Here is a 20,137-nt window from a genome sequence, read left to right on the forward strand (position 1 = left end):
TTGCTAACCTCGAGCGCCATTGCGGATCCAAGGGAGTCGGTGTAGTGGTAACCCGTCGTTAGCCAGGGGAAGCTTTCGAGTTTAAAGTCAAAAAGGCCCTTTAAAACATAACACTTTTCATTTGTATCTTTGGAACATCCAAACTGAAGCTCCCTGGCTGTCCTGCTGGGATCTGAACGACGCCGTAGTTTGTTAGCATTCGAAAAACCCAGAGGAGAGTGAGACCGCCATGGCTCAGATCCTGCCGATTCGTTTTCAGGAGCACCTGCAGGTAAATTTGTGAATTAACGCTTGTTTGTATTTGTTAATTTATTTTCATTTGTATTCAAATGTGTTTTTTTTTATTTTTAGCTCGAGACTTCCCGATAAAAGGCAAACATTTCAACAAGCGAAGTTAGCCTCACGAGCTATGCTAGCAGCCGGGCTGGGTGGATGACGTTTATCTTAGCATCTAAGCCTCCGTGCTAACAGTTTTGGCAAACCCGTTTTCTATTTGACGTGGCGTCACTTTTATATTTCCATGGTATCGATCGAAACAATTCTGATGGATTTTAACACTGTGCTGAGTTATAACTCAAATTTTCGGGTCATCTTTTGACAGGGAGAGCTCTGGTAGTAATCTTACAGTATGAAACGTATAAAGTTATCCGCTAACTATAAAACGTAATTAAGTTTGCTGAAAGTAGTTGCTTGAATAATACTTGTTCAATCGTACTATAGTTGTGAAAAGGCGAGTACTTGCTAAATTTTTTATCAGTTTATGATGATCGGTTTCCAATGGAACGCCCTAAACGTGCATAGTAGGATGACCTCACGTCCGCCTGGCTGTCAAGAAGTCATGTGATGCGCTTTTCTCTCAACATTCTATGCCCAAGGATACAAACATTACTTCTCGTCATGGCATAAATGTTGTTTGGCTTTTTATTTAAGCGCAGCACACAACAACTTTGTTGTTGTTTAATAAAAGAAAACGACTATTTGCACAAAAACACCTGTGCAATACAATAATATAGGTGTCCAAAGGGAGTGGACTGAAGCCAAAGCTGCGTGTGTGCGCAATTGTGCACTACCCACAAAATCAGGGCTCGAAATTGCTAATTAAGAAGTGAATTTAGTCAAAGTTACAGTGCATGAAGGTAAAAATACACGGGTTTCCCCGACGCTGTGTTCTAAATGCAGTATTTTGAAGTCGAAGTAGAACCAAGTTGAGTAAAGTCAGAGTTTTTCGAGAACCGGCTTCTTCGGCTTGGCTCACTAAAAAGAACCGGCTCTTTCGGGTCCCAAACGGCTCTTCAGGTTGTTTTTGCTTCTTTAATCCCTACACGGCCAAATAATATCTAAAATTATGCACAAAATGACTTAAAGGAAGGGGGGCAATGGGACAAAAAATAAAAAAAATACCAAAATGAAAAAATAGTGAAGAGCTGGGAAAAAAAACAAAAGGAGAGAGACAAGAAGCAAAATTTCAGAAAAAAGCCAGAAAAAAAGAAAAGAAACAAAGGAAAAAGAAGTACATAGAGATCAAAAAGAAAAAAGTAACAGCTTGGAAAAAATAAACACAATGAGATTTTTTTTAAAGGAATTAAAAAAACGGGGAAAAAGAAAAAATTTGTGTTGCATTCAAATAATTTCCAATTATACCGAGTCAATCTTGTTGCCAACATCAACTTCCACTAAAAATGTCATTTAAATACAGTTCTGTATCGTGCAACCGACTAAATAAGCCCCCCAAAATGTTAGTATTATGCGACAAGATACCAGGCAAAAAAAAATGGAAATCTTGTGAAAGAATTGTTGTAAAAACAAATGACGTTTGTAGGCCGCAGAACCTTTGCAATAGTACATAGTCAATACATTCAAAAGTGTAAACTAATTTTGTACTAAGAAATTACATTTCATAAAATACTATGCTCTATAAAGATAAATAAAATTAAGTTTAACTTACTTTTGGAACATGAGCTTTAGGGGTTTGGTGACTTCCTCCCCGTGGTAGAAAGTGGCTGGAAAAAAACGATCCAACCATTTTCTCAACCACATCAAGCTTGCTTATTCCACTTTCATTTCAAAGGAAATTGATAACCTCTTTACACTTTCCATCAACCATATTGAATGGATGCCGAGATATTAACAATAATAATGTCAAAGTTCTTAGCGCGCTGGAGATACAGTATAGAATGTTTATACACAAACTAGGAAGAGGAAGTGGATTTCTTCTTTGGGGTGATTGGTGGGTGACCTCTCACAGCGCCACCACACGCCGGTAGCGGCCGAAAGAAGCACTATTAAATCTGCACACGGTCCAAATTTCCAACAATGTCCGGATATTTTTCGACATCCTGAAAAAAATTATCATATATACCATTTTTCGTAAGTAGGGCAGCTTCTGTTCTCTCAAATTCTGGCAACATGGGAAAAAAATGAAACTGGTGCAGATAGTTAATTTCTAAGCATAGGAACGGTGCAAAATGAGGTTTTAATGGAAAGGTGTGTCTTTGCTCAAAATAGCTTGAGAAACACTGGTATAAATAATAATCAAATGAAATCCTCAACATTTGAATATATTAACTGACCACAAATGAAATATTTGTAGAATATATTTGGCTTTGGTGTTTTTATTCTGAGGGAAAATGGCCAAAATATTTCAATTGACAATGCTTTATTAGATTTACACTAATTCCATCCACTTATTCCATCCATCACAATCTGCCTTTTTCACACTTTCTAGCTGTTTGGATCAATTTGCAGATAATCCATTTAGATTTTGCTGAAATCAGTCTAAATCAATGTACCGTATTTTCCGCACTATAGCGCACCTAAAAGTCTTAATTTTTTTCAAAAGCTGACCATGCGCCTTATAACACAGTGCGCCTTATATATGGCTCAATATTAAATTCGCACGGTCTCGCAACTTACTCAACAGCCGCCGACTCGATTTTACCCCGAACTTGGAGTAGTCCGCGGTGTATGCTGGGATTTATATACCAGCGTTTCATTGGCTAACCAATGTGTCAATCATCATTTGAATCGATCACTATTGGCTGAAGTTATTCGGATTGGCTAGATGGCCAAAACAAACCCTGCAATCGGCCGAGTTTAGCAATGGCGTAGCAAGTCCGCGGTGTATGCTGGGATTTATATACCGGCGTTTCATTGGCTAACCAATGTGTCAATTATCCATTAAATCGATCGCTATTGGCTGAAGTTATTCGGAGCCTCGGATTGGCTAGAGGGCCGAAACAAACCCTGCAATTGGCCGAAAAAGATGTGTCAATCATCCGTTAAATCGATCGCTATTGGCTGAAGTTATTCGGAGCCTCGGATTGGCTAGATGGCCAAAACAAACCCTGCAATCGGCCGAGTTTAGCAATGGCGTAGCAAGCTTGCTAAAGTACGCCATAAAGAAACATGTTTCATTAGTCTGTATTTGTAAATATTTTACTCTCCTGGATTTACTTCACTCTCGATTGTAAGAAGACCATAATTGCGTATCATTATTGAACGTGAGAACTTAGGTGAGTTATGCGGCTTTATATTTTCCCGGTATCTTGTTTTAGAACGATCTTGATGTTGCTGTGATGAGTTGAGTGAATTATACTCAATTCCAAGTGTTTATTGTCATATCCACAGTAAAGTTGTGAGCGAAAAAGAAAATAGAAACATAGAAATGTTTGGCATTTCTTGAATCCCAAGACTTCAACCTTCCGAATGATATTTGAAATGACGCATTTAAGTGACATCGTACGGACACCGCATCCGCACGTGTCTACGACACGTATTTGCTTCTTTGCAAGCTTTGGGAATGTTAAGGGGGTAATCAGTTGGACTGAATCATCTGACTGTTTTGTCGACGTTCCCATTGTAGCGCCTTATAATCCGGTGCGCCTTATCTATGGAAGATATAGGACCAAAAACTATTTTTTGGGGGTGCGCCCTATAACCCGGTGCGCCCTATAGTGCGGAAAATACAATACCTGTAAATCATTGACTTTTTAAGAATACTGATTTCTAATTGATGCATAGATTAATATGTCCATCTGCTGTTGGTAATCAAAAGAAAATAAATGACATGAAACATTTAACTTCTCACATCAGCAGGAATACTCCTGTTGCAGGGAGCTAAAACTGCATATATCTCAAAATTACCCCTCATTTTTTTATTTTTTGCAAGCATAAGTTGCAATACAGGAAACTTGCTGAGCTTGCATTTTCATACATCATCCATTGATACAGAATGGTACCAAATTATATTGAGCAAACTCTTAACAGCCTTAATTCCAAATGTGTTCTTAGCACCGTAGGTCTGTATGGGCAGTGTGTCACATGATATACGTTGTGCAGGCTGAATTTTTATAGGATCTATTCTCATTGGCTGTGCAGTCAATCATTATATGCCAGTGTAATAATTGGCACTTAAATTAGGGTTTAGCTCTGTCTTCTCATTAAATGGACTTTCCCAAATGTATTTGAAATAAAAATAGAGCAATCGTTTAGTAATTGCTACTTGTGTAATATTTCCTTAAGGTTTTGTGTTTGCCCTTTGAACGGGACTTGTAACAGACCTGCTGATGTCCCGTGACAAGCTGGCAAGGATGCCGATATGCTGGAGACTTTACACTGATCAGCTATGTCTAGCTGTGTGCAATTGTTTTAGTAAGGAGAAAATGTGTAACCACAACCTTCCCTCCAAAAGTTTCCTCTGAAGTAGATACACAAATTCCAACAATGAGTGTTACCTCTTCCCTATTTTCATAATTACTTTCTAACAGGTAAGGCGGCTAAGGTCTTTCCTGGCTGGTCATGTATCTAAATTGTGTGAGAATAGTAGTGGGGGTGGCAGATTTAGACAGTCCTGTTTCAATCTCAATAGATTATGCTCCCAAATTTCCTGTTGTGGAGTACGACTATTTGGTGCAGGGCTCAGCAAATTATATAGCACATCCCCTTTCCTGCCCTTCCTTGAACTTTACTTGCGATGGTCAAACGGGCCGTTTTTGTGCTGAATAAGATGAGGCTTTCCTTTGAGGAAATGGTAAAGAGCTTCTATGCGCAGTCATCTTTTATTGGAGATCTCAAGCTACTTAATTTACTGATTTTTTTGCTTGGACAATTTTTTCCCTCCAAAAGATGCAAAGCTCCCTCGACCTTTTACATGCCTTTATCTGGCTGTTTAAAATGTTAAGAATTTGGTTTAGTTACTACGCTACTCTTTGGCCTTGCTAGTTAGTGATTGAAAATGTAGTTTTTGCTTATGAAAACATTACTAATGTTTGTTGTGCCCTGTGTCTCTGAAATGAATCCAACATTACATTTAAGAAACAACTTTCTCCGGATTTATAAATCATCTTATAGTATAATTTTACCAATTTATAAAACATATTCTGTAGACATTTAAGTCACAACTAAAAACATGTAAGTCTGGATTATTTCTAGTTTGCTAATTTCTAGACCCAATTATGGTTATTTGTACATAACCTTAGAGGAATCAGTGCTTTACGTTGACCAAACATTCATGGAACTTTGTGCATAAGCCAGAACAAGATTTGTATGTGAATCACTCAAACATGTTTTCAATAATATCAATCTGGGAAAACTTCAGGGTTGTATTGGCGAAAAGCGCCAAACAAGGTCACATGGAAACTAAAATTCTTCCAATTAGAAAATGAATATTAACAATGTTTTGCTTCCCTTCAAAATTGAAATGATCAACAAGGTGAAAATACTGTCCAGAACTTTACTTTGACTTGTTTTAAGTCTCTTCTCAACAAAATGTTCGAACGACTTAACTTTTCGTCTGACTCAGCCTCTGTGCATAGTGTGGACCATAGTTATGAAAGGAAGTGTTTGACACTCATTTGCCTTTGCAGTTGTAAACGTTGTGGCGCAAGCTTTGTTTTACCATTTCCTCTTTCTCAATACAATAAATTATTAATTAAATGAAAATGTTGATATGCATGGTCCCATTTTTAAGCGCATCGCCAAATAAGTACTTTGTCATATATTTTTCAAATAGCAGGCGCACTCCACTATAACATTATTTGAATTAAATAGAGTATGGGGTACGGAATTAGTTGTATTTGTGTATACCCATTGCGTTGCGCATATTAGAAACATGCGATATATATATTGGTGCATTGATGGATCAGTCTAAAAATGTCATGCAACGGGAATCAAAAAGCGATCGCAGTGATGATCTTCAAAACCTAATCACCATTTTAATAGTGCTATAAATGACATGCGACTAACCATTAGATTTTATCTGATTGTTATACTTATTATTCGCTGTGCTAGAAATGAATGGTAGAGAATGGACAAAAAAGAAAATCATCCTGAACGATACTAACGCAAAAAAGCACGACAGGGGAAACAATTCTTTGTTGTATCTGATGACGAATCAGACTTTGTGTTTATACTCCGGATAGACTCATGTTTCTGGCCCGAAACCTTTGTTTATTAATAACATTTTTGTAACTGAACGTTTCCTTTTGTCTATTTTGTTAACCTTGTCCGACACATTAAGACTCCATGCACAAAAGGCTCGAACCTAAATCTAAGTGTAAATTAAAGATTGAGTATATTTGTTTTTTTAATTTGGGGGAAAATGGAGTTCTCAGATTTTGTGCTTTTTTTTTGTTTTGATAACCTCATTTTGTTTACTTTATATTTTGTTTAATGTTCCTCATATTTGTGAAATGTTGTGTAGTAATTTGTCACCATGTGTCTTTGACCTGACATTAAGGATTAGTTAAAGCAGCATCTATTTTGTCAACTTTCACTTTCAGACAAAAACTACACTTACTATGTGAAAGGAAAAGAAAGTGATCATTGTTGTTATAATTATCAATATCGGTTGATAAGAAATATTGTATTGTGATAAGAATTTTTGTCATATTGGCCTGGCCTATTAGTACCTAACGCATATAAATACTGTAAGCATTTCTAATCTTATCCATCCTATTCTGCTGTATATAGGGCACACCGGGTTTAAGGCACACTGTCATGCCTGGCTAAATTGAGGTTTTTGTAGTCCGGAAAGTTTGGTCATTGTGCTAAGTAAGGCTCTTGCTGCCCTGAGCTTTGCCATGTTATGATTGGTAATTTGTACTTCTTCTAACCATAGTTTTGATCAAAAAACCATTGACAATTTTGTCAAGCTGAATGTTTTTTTGTTTTAACGTGTTGCCAGATATGTGCCAAAAATATTTGATGTCTAGGTGTTTTGTTTAATACAGACTAATTAGTACTTGTTCTCGCTACTAGTCTTAATGTATGTCTTCAACTTTTGCTATGTGTTTCCTTCATTTTTGCAGTCTTTATCAACAATTGAAATTGCCAAACTAAAAACTGCTTTTCCCCTCCTTAGCTCCAAAGTCTGGGTATAAACCCTTCTAACATAGGCTTCAGCACTCTAACTATGGAGTCGGATAAATTCATCTGTATCCGTGAGAAAGTTGGGGAGCAGGCCCAAGTGGTGATCATTGACATGGCAGATCCCAATACACCAATCCGTAGGCCAATCTCGGCTGACAGCGCCATCATGAATCCAGCAAGCAAGGTCATTGCACTAAAAGGTAAGGCAAAATATTTAAAGTGCAATAGTTATTAAATTGCAATGCATGTAGCCTGTATTGATCAGCCTAGACAAATTTTCTAGGTTTTTCTACTTTTGATAGAAAGGCTATATTCTCTAAGCATACAGCTAAGTTAGTGTTCCACTTAGCCTTTTTAATAATTTGGCATCTTGAATGAATGTTTTTTCTTTAGCTGTTTAAAATAAGCTTAGGGTTTTTTTTCCCTACTTTTGTTATAACCCATAACTGCTTTGACTTTTGTTGTCTTTTTTCTGTGCTGTGTGTTTCTTTACTGCTTTCTTATGTGTTTGCAGACGGTGAGTTAAATTTAAACTTTTATATTGTGAAAGTAAAATCCTGTTTATAGGACACTTTAGAACTCATGCATTTAGTGAGCCCTGGCTCAGGAAACTAAACAGGAAATGTGTATTTTTTTGTTGTTTTTTAACTGCATTTGGATTACCTTTATTCACACCCAAATGGTCTCTATTGACCTTGGGACCTTTTTCTTTAAGATGATTGGAATTTTGGGCAACGAAACAGGATTTGGCTTTCACTACTTTCTAGTTTGCTGGCATTTCATTCTTTGTTTTCATTTAATTTATAAGTGATTTATTTACAACACAGATATGCCAATACTGTTATTCACATTTCCTCCCAATTTCAAATTTAAAACCATGCTGTCCAATATTTTGTACAATAAACACTAAAACAAGAGGCACATAACATAAAAAACGAAGAATAAAGGAGATAATAAAGATATTAATTTACCTTTTTGTGCCACGTTTCTTGACAAACTGATCCAATTATGTTTGCTCTTGCCTGTCGGAAATGCGCAAGGTAGACGTACCGTTAGCCCGACTTGTCAACATTTTTCTGGGTGATTCCTTTACACAAATTCCCAAATTTGGTCAAGTTTTTCTAAAATGTCTATAATTTGGGCTGTGTCCTCCTCCCCGCTATCTCACGGGGAACCCTCCTCTTCTTCGTCTGTGAACTGTGAAGGTGACACGAAGAGCATGCTGGGGAGCACGCATGTGTACTGGTTGTCAAGCAGATTTGAAGCAATAGCCGTTTGTTTATTTTGGGTAATCTGGGAGCGGCAAATAACAGCGTGTACTGTACCGTATTTTTGACTTCGTAACTAGATGCAGTCTTAGTAACGAGAGGCAATATTTTTCCGTTTAGGTACTTGCGGCTGCATCGGGTCAGATGCAATCGACATTTCGTTCTGTGTACATTGTTACACAGAATGACAATACAAGGAAATTATTATTATTATTATTATTAGTAACCTGATTTTTTTTTTCACGTATAGCTAGCAGTGCTAATTTCCCAAAGGCCTTAGATATGAATCTTTAAAGTTTGAAAAAAATACAATTAAACCAATCGATTTAAGTAGTTGCTATTAACTGGGTTTTCAAAGTTCTTTGAAAATTTGGCACTGCTGATTTTGTATTTGAGTAGCCCTTTTAAGTCAATCAGTGACCAAAAATGTTGTAAAGTGACACTGTTGTTTGCTGTAAACGTCGATGCTAACATTAAAAATACTTCTCTTTCTCAACATTGGTAACGGTTGTGCAAGCAGTCATTTTCAATCGAACTGTCTTAAATAACCAAGGTTGAAAAACGGCAGTGCATAAGTAAACCCGATCTCCCCAATTAACACTATCACGACCTTAATCCCAACGCCACTGCACATTTGGATCCAATGCTTAAAAGTTGTTCTGTAAATTGTAAGGTAAAGTATGAAGTGGGTGGTGACACTGTATGTACGTACGTCTTAAATAGCACTTCCACTATCGGACCAGGTTTTGGCCTCATTTGACATGTTTTAATTTAAATAGTTGAAATCCATGCACAATCTTGTGATTCACTTAACTGCCACGTGCTTGCTTTATGAAATTTGGCTTCTGCGACAAATTTGACTCTTGTGGCTTAGTGATGGCAAATAAATCGTGTCATGGTGCTGTTTCGTCTTTTGTCTTTGCTTTCTTGCACTGTGCTATAATGAGTAATAGATCATGATCAAAAAGGAATGATACACTGCTTCCTAATTAAGCTCAAATTTGCTGAATTAACACATAACTCATTAAACCTGATAAAGGTGAGTAAAACTAACAGATTATCAACTGTATATTGGCTCAAAAACATTCTTTGAAACACATCCTCAAATTGTTGCTGTTAAAAAACCTAATCTGTTTTGTTTCTTTTCACCACGGCTATAACTAATTTTGTCCTTCATTTCATTTGTAGTCAAAATGCTGTTGGTTTTTGCCTTTTGTTAGTTATTTCTATTTTCTTTTGAGCGCTTTGAGATGTGTTCAGACCTAAAAAGCGCTGTATAAATGCCGACCATTGACCACTCTTGCATTTGGACATATAGTGCAGTTAGACATCATACATGGGCTCTAAGTTCGTAAAACATGTTTAATTTAGCTTCGTAAGGGAAAAAAGTTAGAATGCCATCATAATTAAGATAAAGTATTACTGTAACCATATTAAAAGTTAATTGCCTCAAGGTAGGTGTTTTTATGCAAAACTGTCAATGAAATAACCTAAATACAAATGAAAACGGGACATTGTGTTTGAAACGTGTTTTAACCGTTCTGAAAAATTGTGAAGGCCAGATTTCTATTAGTACTTTAAGACTAACCAGGATTCTGTCGCCCGGAGTGTGAAAATGCACTGCTGGTGTTGTACATACAAGTACGCTGGCTAGCTGTCGCGCGGAGCTGCTCTGTCACAGCTATATTCAACTTAAAGGACTAAATGCAATCAAAATTACTTTTAAATCTGATAAAAAGGAAATTTATTGATGAATGATGGAAACGCAACTTAATAGAATTGCCCACTTGAAATAGACCATCTAACGATGTGCAGATTTTTAAGACTATATAGAATGTCCAATCTTTAATCGTCAAAATCCATCTATCTTAAGGCAACTGACAATAGATTGTGATTTACTTGTTGTCTTCTTTCGACGAGGTGACATTTCATTCACACTTGCCTATTCTGTTATGCAGCATGTATGGCTGTTTTTGCTTGATCCAAAATTCTTTCAATATAAATCTGATTTAAGAGATTTTTTGTAATTTATTGTGCCTTTGTACAAAATGAAACTAACAATATTTGTGTCTGGCTTTTTGCCCCATTTCCCTCCCGCTTTTAGCTGCCAAAACTCTCCAGATCTTCAACATTGAAATTAAGAGCAAAATGAAGGCACATACCATGACTGACGACGTTACCTTTTGGAAGTGGATTTCCCTCAATACAGTGGCACTTGTGACTGACAACGCAGTCTACCATTGGAGCATGGAGGGCGACTCGCAGCCAGTCAAAGTCTTTGATCGCCATTCCAGCTTGGCAGGCTGCCAAATTATCAACTACCGTACTGACGCTAAGCAGAAGTGGCTCCTGCTCATTGGCATTTCAGCTCAGGTAAATTATCTCTTAGATCCTTCCTGAACTTGAAGGTATTCCTAAACATGCACAATGGGAGAAAATAGTACATTGTTTTTGCATAAATGCCTATGCTTAGGCACTGTTACAGACGGATGCAGTAATAGTGCTGCAAAGGGCAAGCAGCCAAAAAGGGCACACAAAAACCAAACTGGAGAGCCACCAATGGGGAGCTAACCAAGACAGATCAATGAAAGGTGGTCGCAGCCTTGGCGGGAAAACATTAGGCTTGTGAGCAGCAAGAAAACTGAGCAGCAAGGCTAACCAGGAACCAAGAACAAAAAGCGGCTACGGCAATAGACGCGGATCCAGATGTAAATAAAAAATGAAGGCTACCCAATCACAAAATATGTGGTGAGCAGCCAGTCTTACCAACAAAAATTTGCAATGCTGATAAACGCAAAGCTGGCTGTGAATAAACAAACCGAGAAACACTGAAAACCTGCGCTAACGCCACTCTACCCGGTCAAACAACACACTGTGGGCGGTCAACCAGGTGCAAACAAACTGGGAAAGCTCTTCACAGCCCCTCGCTAACCAGAAGCTAGCAGGAAAAAATTATACCACCTCTGACACATGCGGAGTAAAACACAATAGAAAGGCCACAATCACCAACATCCAAGCAGAAATATGCAATTGCTGTTCACTATAATAGCTTTTTGTCTCGGAGGTCGCCTTACATGTGTGATTGGGATCTGTCACTTTGAAAGTGTTATGTTCTTTCAATTAACATATTTCCTGCACTATAAGGCGCACCCCCCCAAAATAGTTTTTTGTCATACATAAGGCGCACCGGACTATAAGGTGCTACAGATGCAACGGCAACAAAACAGTCATAGTTTAGTCAAACTTAATATTCTGACGGCTCGCAAAGAAGCAAAAACGTGTCTCAGACACGTACGGACACGGTGTCTGTACAATGTCACCGATGACTCAAATGCGTCATTTCACATATCATTGGGAAGGTTAAACTGTTGGGATTCAAGAAATGCTAACCATTTTTGAGTTTCTATTTACTTTTTCGCTGGGAACTGTGTGGACAGTAAAGTAAGAATTTCATTGTATAGGGAAACGTTCTTTACTGTGCATATGACAATAAACACTTAAAATTGAATTGAATTTAAAAATAAACTCATCACAGAAACATCAAAATCCGTCTGAAACAATATTCCGGGAAAATATAGAGCCGGGGTAGGCTCACCAAAGTCGTCTTGCAGCCATCACATTCAATAATAATACCTCTTGCATCTGTGAGTGTAGTAAATCCAACCTTGCAAAATATTTACGTACTCCAAAACATGCAATAATGCCGACAAATAAAAGAGAAAATCCGCCGAGAACCATCCCTGCATCGATGGACGTTGCTTGTTGCTAGCTGTTTAGCCCCATAATTCCCGTTTACAAATACGGACAGGTTGCTCTACGGCCTGGATAATTTTTTTTCAACCAAACTTGTGATTTACATCTTTTTTGACCAATTTCAAAAAAAAAAAATAAGCAAAAAAGAAACAAGATTTCTCTATTGGGGAAATCGAGTCGGCAACTGCTTGCCTTAGTTGCGAGACCTTGGGATTCAAAATTGATCCATATATAAGGCGCACTGTATTATAAGGTGCATGGTCAGTTTTTGAACAAATGAAAGGCTTTTAGGTGCACCTTATAGTGCGGAAATTACGGTATGTCACAGCCCTATGAGAAACGAGCCAGATTGGTCAACTTTGAGACTAAATATATTCAGTCCTCCTGTGCATGGAATATTTTGAAATATATTTTCGTAATATAGTTGAGGAACATAACACGATCTATGTCTAATTGGGGGGGAAATCAGTTTGGGAATACCTTCAAAGTCTGTCTGAATTTTTTTTTTTTTTTTTTTTTGATTTTTTTTCTTTGTATTTTAAAACCTTGTTTTTATTTTGCCATACCACCACCTAACATTTAATACCCTACTTTCGTTTTAGATGAGATAATTTATTACATTTTACTTGTTTAAAAACTGATCATTTTAAAGACTCAAGAAAAGACAAGCTCATACGAAATTCTGACAGTAATGTAACTATGGGCAAACATGTCAAGGTATCAAAATGAGCCCTAAAAGCTTTTTGCTTTATTATTGTAAACAATATAGTTTGCAGTTAATTACAGTATTTTCTCTGTAATAAAATATATTAAATGTTTCTTACATAGGCAACACTTTTAGAAGAATGACAAAATGTATTTATTCCATCTTAAAATAGGGCATTTTTGGCAAGTCATAATTTCTAAAAACTGTGGTTGTACTTGATTTTCCGACCACGTACAGTAATTTTTTAAAGGATGTTGCAAACTGAAAGTGTCAGCTTGCTTATTGTAACGCTCGCTTTCTCATCAGTTTTAGGTACCCTAATTTTTATTTGTTTACAAACTTTTTCGACATTTGTCATGTTCCGGAGAGATTAATGCATAAGGCAAGATTGGGATTGATGGTACTGCAGGTTTTTGGCTTTTTATAGCAAACCATTTTCCAAAAAACGTGTTCTGAATTTTGCATCTTAAAAATAAATCATGGTAGTATATTGTTGGTCACAAACATATTAATTTTTGATTTGTTTCCATCCTAAACAGCAAAATCGGGTGGTGGGAGCCATGCAATTGTATTCTGTGGATCGAAAAGTTTCTCAACCCATTGAAGGACATGCTGCCAGCTTTGCCCAGTTCAAGATGGAGGGAAACACTGAAGAGTCGACCCTTTTCTGCTTTGCTGTCAGAAGTCAAGCTGGTGGAAAGGTTAATAAGCATAGAGATAATAGATATCAGTGGTTTTTGTGTTTCCAATTTAATTTAAAAAATCAATAATTTTTGTAACCATTGTAGTTGCACATCATCGAAGTGGGAACCCCACCAAGTGGCAACCAACCTTTCCCAAAGAAAGCAGTGGATGTTTTCTTCCCGCCAGAAGCTCAAAATGACTTCCCTGTCGCAATGCAGGTGTGTACCAATTATCAAACATTCAAATTTGAAGTCATACCGTTGTTTCTTCTGTTCACCTTTTTTTAAAAATACTTTCTATCAGATAAGCTCAAAGCAGGATGTCGTTTTCCTCATCACTAAATATGGATACATTCACCTGTATGACTTGGAAACTGGCACCTGCATCTATATGAACCGCATTAGTGGAGAGACCATCTTTGTCACGGCTCCTCATGAGGCAACATCGGGCATCATTGGGGTCAACAGGAAGGGGCAGGTACTTGTCAATGCATAAGTAATATAATTATGTAATTGAAATATTTTCTTTTTTTGCTAAGTTTTTATTTTATCCATTATTTTTTGCCAATCAAGTAATCGGCGTCATCTTTAAACTTTAAACTTTTGTTGGACAGCAGTTTAAATGATTTAAGTAGTGTAATGTTTCACTCCTGGGGTTGTATGTTGTTTCCTACTGTCCGTTGCAAGGCTGCAACCGAAATGAGAACATGATCCAGATAGCTGATTAGGAATATTCCAGCTAGGCTATGCAATTTATAAATAATTGAGGGAAAAGAAGAAAACTGATCTGAATGCAGGGACAGTCCTGGCTATATGTTGAGGCAGTAAACTACTAATGGGTGTCTAGCAATGTTTACAATTGCAACAAATGGGGGGGTAGTAGATTGCTTTTTTTTTCTTAATTCCAGTTTACTTGATAGAGGTTGACAGTAGATGTAAGATCTTTTAGTCTTAAAATTTCAATCATTAAGTCAGGCTTCTCTCTCTCGCTTACCAAACTATTAGTTTAACTCCAAATAACTAAATCCTGATAAATCTTCATCCTCTGTGTCATAATAGATGCACAGAATCCTCTTTCCGCCTCTACGTTGCTTAAGTCAGACATCCTTTCTGGCCAATAGCTTACAAGCTTTACAAACTCTTTCTGCCTTTTGGCCAATTATCTTGTGATTTGCAGCTTGCAATCTGCAGAATGTGATTTTATTTTCGTTCAGTACCGAAACGTTCATTTTGGGGCTGCACTTCGAAGTGCACACTTGATTTGTGGGACACCGCGTCAGTTAAACCCCAAGCTACGTACTTCAGCCGAAGCGCACACCACGGCACTGAAGTATGCACAGCCAAAGTAAAGCTTCGGGTTTACTTGGGGCTCGGTTCATCAAATAGTCTAATCCAGCGGGTTTGAGTTTATATACCCGCGACTCGGGTTGGGTCGGGCTGGATTTTTTAGGCCTAATCTCACCTCTAGTTGACAGTAATTTTGGTAGCCTGATTCAAACTCATGCACCAAGCATCCTGTTCACATTGATTGAAGTACTTTTTTTAAATGTCTCATTCATTGACTTTTGGATCGAATTAATGTAAAGAGCCTCCATTCACACTGCTTTGAGAAAGTTTGCTTCCTTCCTGATTTCTGTTTTTTTTCTCCACATATATCACGCACACATTTTATATAGCAAAGAAACAGCTCAGGGAAATAGAAAATCTAGATTGGAAATGTTGATTCCATTTATTAATGCACTAAAAAAAAAAAAATCAACCTATGTGTAAAAGTAGTTGTCTCCTGAACATAAAAGCAAGTTGGCCCCCCTTTGGCAGCGATAACCAAAATTAAACGTTTATTGGTAAGTAGTCTTTCACAACGCTGTAGAGGAATAAGGTTGCATTGGCTATAGTAATCAATGGTCTGACCTGCAGAGCTTGTTTGTAGAGGGCCAACGTCCCTCATCTAAACGTCCCACCCAACCCCCTTCATAGTACTTGTTTAAAGTCCTGTTTCATTTAAATGCCAAAAAGCTTAGAAAATATGTGTGTGACACAGAACAACTCAGAATTGATTGTTATTTAGATTCCAATGCCCAGGATCAGATACAAATTTATTGTGACTTGCATTGAGATTAAGCTATGTTTGCTTTAGAACACATTTAGGGTATTTGCCATATACTTGCAAGGTAAGCTAAAAATGTGGCCAGTAAAGATGGTTCTGTTTAACCCCTTAACATTCTTGTAAAATTTGCTTAAAGTCCCAAGACGTACCTAAAGTAAAATGAATGTAAATGAAAAATTAAACCTTGTATTTTACAAATCTTTCTACAGGCAGGTTTAGGCTTTTTCAAATGTTTAGGACACTTAAACTTTTGCAAATATGTGTTTTACTTTTGCCAATTTCTTTAGACCTTGTAAAAGAGAAACTTATGTGAGACCTAAAATTGTTCTTACCATGTCAACGTAATACAGGTGCTGTCAGTTTGTGTGGAGGAAGAAAACATCATACCATACATCACCAATGTGCTGCAGAATCCGGATCTGGCTCTGCGTTTGGCTGTCCGTAACAACCTTGCTGGGGCTGAGGAGCTCTTTGCTCGCAAATTTAATAACCTGTTTGCAGCTGGCAACTACTCAGAGGCCGCCAAGGTGGCTGCCAACGCACCAAAGGTATTCTTTGTCAGTAATTGGCCATACTTAAGTTTGTCTGGCAAAAATTACAAAGCCCCAGTATTACAATTGTATTTTTTCCCCCACAGCATCAGCTAGTTAATTGTTTATTCATGTTCACTATTGATTTGCTTTCATATGGTAATCTTTTAACGTTTGACTGGTTTGACAAGCCACTGCTACGTATGTTTAGTCTGCCATCTGTTGGCAGAAGTTTGAAACGTCCCAGTTGCCTCCAATACAATACGTGATCGCTTTGATTAATGTAAGAATAAGAACTTGTCTTAATAGGCTGGCTGTTGTTTTGTCATCATCAGTGCTAGAGCATATTAAAGAAATGTGTGCGTTTATATTTAAGGTTTGGTTGTAGTTGCTCGCTACGTATGGTTATGTTTCACCTGGCATATCCTCCCATGGCTGGGCACAATTGCAGGACCACCTCTCCTAAGCATGCCCAACCGAGGAAGATCTGTGCCAAGCGAAAGTGCGGATTCATGGCGCTCTCCGTACCTCTAAATTTCAGACTTGAGCAGCAAGTGTATTTTGGCACGTTATGGTGGCCCTGGTGTTGGTGTGCCCACAAAAGGCTTCAGACAATATGTCTCTGTTGTCTGGATGTGTTTTTCCTTTAAATGTTAAATTGGGATACCCGAATGGAGAAAAATTCCAGTGATAAACAATCTTCACACCTTATATTGTCAAGCACCACTGTGCTGTATTTAGAACGGTCATGGTTTACAATTCAAATTAAGATGGGAATTAGCTTTTTAAATAAATGAACGCTAACTTAAAATTTTCAGTCGATAGGTGGACAAATACTATTCAAAGTTATGAATGAAACATCCAGGGAAATTAGATTGAAATGTAAGAAAGTAGAGACAAATAGCAATTTATTGAAACTGAGTGAACGTTAATTTTGGTATTTTAATTAATCTGAAATTTTCTTCTGGTAAGGGTATTTTGCGGACCCCGGACACGATCCGCCGCTTTCAGGGCGTGCCTACCCAAACAGGGCAGACGTCCCCTCTGCTGCAATACTTTGGGATCTTGTTGGACCAGGGCCAGCTCAACAAATTTGAATCTCTGGAGCTTTGCAGGCCTGTCCTCCAGCAGGGAAGAAAACAACTTTTGGAGAAGTGGCTCAAAGAAGACAAGGTAATTCATGTTTGACTAAATTTGTCTGAGGAAATTCTTTGATTAAAATCCATTACATGGTGTTTACTGTCTTATGGTTATTTTTAGTTGGAGTGCTCTGAAGAGCTAGGGGACCTGGTGAAGGCAGTGGATCCCACCTTAGCACTAAGTGTCTACCTTCGAGCCAATGTCCCGAACAAGGTCATTCAGTGTTTTGCGGAGACTGGCCAGTTCCCCAAGATTGTCCTTTATGCAAAGAAGGTATGTTTTGCTAGCTAATTTAATTAAAATGACCTTACTAAAATGCTGATCATAAAACCTTTTGACAATTCTCCCATCCTCGACCAGGTTGGCTACACTCCAGACTGGATATTTCTTCTAAGGAATGTAATGCGAATCAACCCAGAGCAAGGGCTACAGTTTGCGCAGATGTTGGTTCAAGATGAAGAGCCTCTGGCTGATATCACTCAGGTTCGATAGTATGCAATAATAAATTGACTACATAATTCTTTAATGATGTGTGCTCCGTGATCGACTATAGGAGTACTGGTAATCTTTTCATCCCCATCTTTTTTTTTAGATTGTGGATGTGTTCATGGACTATAATCTGATCCAGCAATGCACCTCATTCCTACTGGATGCGCTAAAGAACAACAGACCATCAGAGGGACCTCTGCAGACCCGGCTGCTGGAGATGAACCTAATGCATGCCCCTCAGGTAAATGGACATGAATCCATGCGTGCTGTTAGTTCTTACCTTTAGGAAGCACTGAACTTCCCCTATTTTGCATTACCGTTTTTAAGGTTGCAGATGCCATCCTGGGCAACCAAATGTTCACCAACTATGACCGAGCACACATTGCCCAACTTTGTGAAAAGGCAGGTTTACTGCAAAGGGCATTGGAACACTACACTGACCTGTATGACATCAAGCGTGCTGTGGTGCATACACATCTTCTCAATCCTGAGGTAGAACCATTGCAACTTGTAATTTCAAAACTGTTTTTCGATATTTTGCAAACTTATTCTATTTCAAATTGCAGTGGCTAGTGAACTATTTTGGATCTTTGTCCGTGGAAGACTCTTTGGAGTGTCTCCGGGCCATGCTGTCGGCCAACATTCGGCAGAATCTGCAAATATGCGTGCAGGTGGCCTCCAAGTACCATGAGCAGCTCACCACACAGTCTCTCACAGAGCTCTTTGAATCCTTCAAGAGCTTTGAAGGTGAGCTCATGCACTTGAGGGTCCCATGTCACATCCATTTCATTAACACTTTGGGACTCTATCACATGTTCCAGATAATTAATTTTGGAGTTGGTCTTGAATACTTACATAAGAAAGGGCTATTATTTATAATAATTTAAAAAATGTTTTTACAATCTTGTGAGAAGTTACAAGTAAAAAACTGCCTCTGCTGTCCACTTACCCTAAGTGCAACAAGCTTTTTAGAACTGATCAAGTTTTCCTTTTTGGTAGGCCAGGAGATGATTAGAATGACCCATGTCCTCTCCGATTCATGGTCCATATTTGGTTATATCAACCAATGAAAATAATGGCTCGAATTGGGGAATTAATGCACTAGAAAAAAAGTTATTTACACGGATGCGTTTTTCAGCAATCATACACTTACAGTTCAATGTTTTTTACTTTTTATGGTCATTCTAAGTTAATAGTGGTTGTGTTATGAATACAATTCATATTTATGAACAACATTGAACTGACTTTGACAAATAAGTGTTGAGTGTAACCCCGCCCCCCACTTAAATTTAGCAATTCCACCACAGCAAAAAGCAGGACAAGTCCAGTCGCAATTTTTGTATAGCTCTAAGCATAGAGAGTCCCAAAGGATTGCCCAAGCCACAATTACACCATCCCCTGATCTGAAAGCGACACGTGGGCAAGGAAAAACACAAACCTCAGAGTGACAAAAACAAGAAACCAATTAAGTATGCACAAAACATTACAGGGGATTGCAGTAGATTGATAGATTGTTTTTTAAATAATTTCAACTCCTTATTTGCTTTTTTTTGGGATTTATTTTGTATTTTTAGGTTTGACTCCCTGGTTCTCACGTTGATTCATTTTTTTGGGTATTTAAGGTCTCTTCTACTTCTTGGGCTCCATTGTCAACTTCAGCCAAGATCCCGAGGTCCACTTCAAATACATCCAGGCTGCTTGCAAGACAGGCCAGATTAAGGAAGTGGAGCGCATCTGTCGAGAGAGCAACTGTTATGATCCGGAGCGTGTCAAGAATTTTCTGAAGGTAACACCGCAATTTTTCAAAAATAAACTCGATTGATCTTTTATAGTTCCTTCTGCTCTTCCATAATCATAACCCTAAGTGTTTTCCCCCAAATAATAAACATTGGCACCTTGACCTGTAATTTTTTTGACATATCTATTAATCACTTAGCAGCCTTTTTTTCCAGCAAAAGATAAAGAAACATGTCTCATAAATAGCTATTTTACAGTGCATTTTCAAATGCATTATGTCGAGACTGCTCTTTATTTGTATTATAGGGTTAACTGTATTTTAACATTCTCAGTAACTCTTTATTTTTACCTGGCTT

The 20,137-nt window shown here is 37.9% G+C and overlaps 1 protein-coding gene across 1 annotated transcript in view; it reads left to right on the forward strand.

Moving 5' to 3' along the window:
* Nucleotides 1–20,137, forward strand: part of cltca (clathrin, heavy chain a (Hc)) — a 31,494-nt gene continuing 11,357 nt past the window's right edge. Inside the window, exons 1-14 of the mRNA XM_088321768.1 lie at nucleotides 1–271; nucleotides 7,361–7,568; nucleotides 10,741–11,009; nucleotides 13,635–13,796; nucleotides 13,884–13,997; nucleotides 14,083–14,256; nucleotides 16,236–16,433; nucleotides 17,388–17,588; nucleotides 17,676–17,828; nucleotides 17,916–18,038; nucleotides 18,148–18,285; nucleotides 18,372–18,536; nucleotides 18,611–18,791; nucleotides 19,667–19,830. Of these exons, the coding sequence (XP_088177894.1) occupies nucleotides 230–271; nucleotides 7,361–7,568; nucleotides 10,741–11,009; nucleotides 13,635–13,796; nucleotides 13,884–13,997; nucleotides 14,083–14,256; nucleotides 16,236–16,433; nucleotides 17,388–17,588; nucleotides 17,676–17,828; nucleotides 17,916–18,038; nucleotides 18,148–18,285; nucleotides 18,372–18,536; nucleotides 18,611–18,791; nucleotides 19,667–19,830 (2,292 nt within the window). The 5' untranslated portion in view covers nucleotides 1–229. The remainder of the gene's footprint in view (nucleotides 272–7,360; nucleotides 7,569–10,740; nucleotides 11,010–13,634; nucleotides 13,797–13,883; nucleotides 13,998–14,082; nucleotides 14,257–16,235; nucleotides 16,434–17,387; nucleotides 17,589–17,675; nucleotides 17,829–17,915; nucleotides 18,039–18,147; nucleotides 18,286–18,371; nucleotides 18,537–18,610; nucleotides 18,792–19,666; nucleotides 19,831–20,137) is intronic.

Source organism: Urocampus carinirostris, chromosome 17 (assembly GCF_059441175.1).
Source record: "Urocampus carinirostris isolate Australia breed hairy pipefish chromosome 17, RoL_Ucar_1.0, whole genome shotgun sequence".
Classification (NCBI taxonomy): Eukaryota; Metazoa; Chordata; class Actinopteri; order Syngnathiformes; family Syngnathidae; genus Urocampus; species Urocampus carinirostris.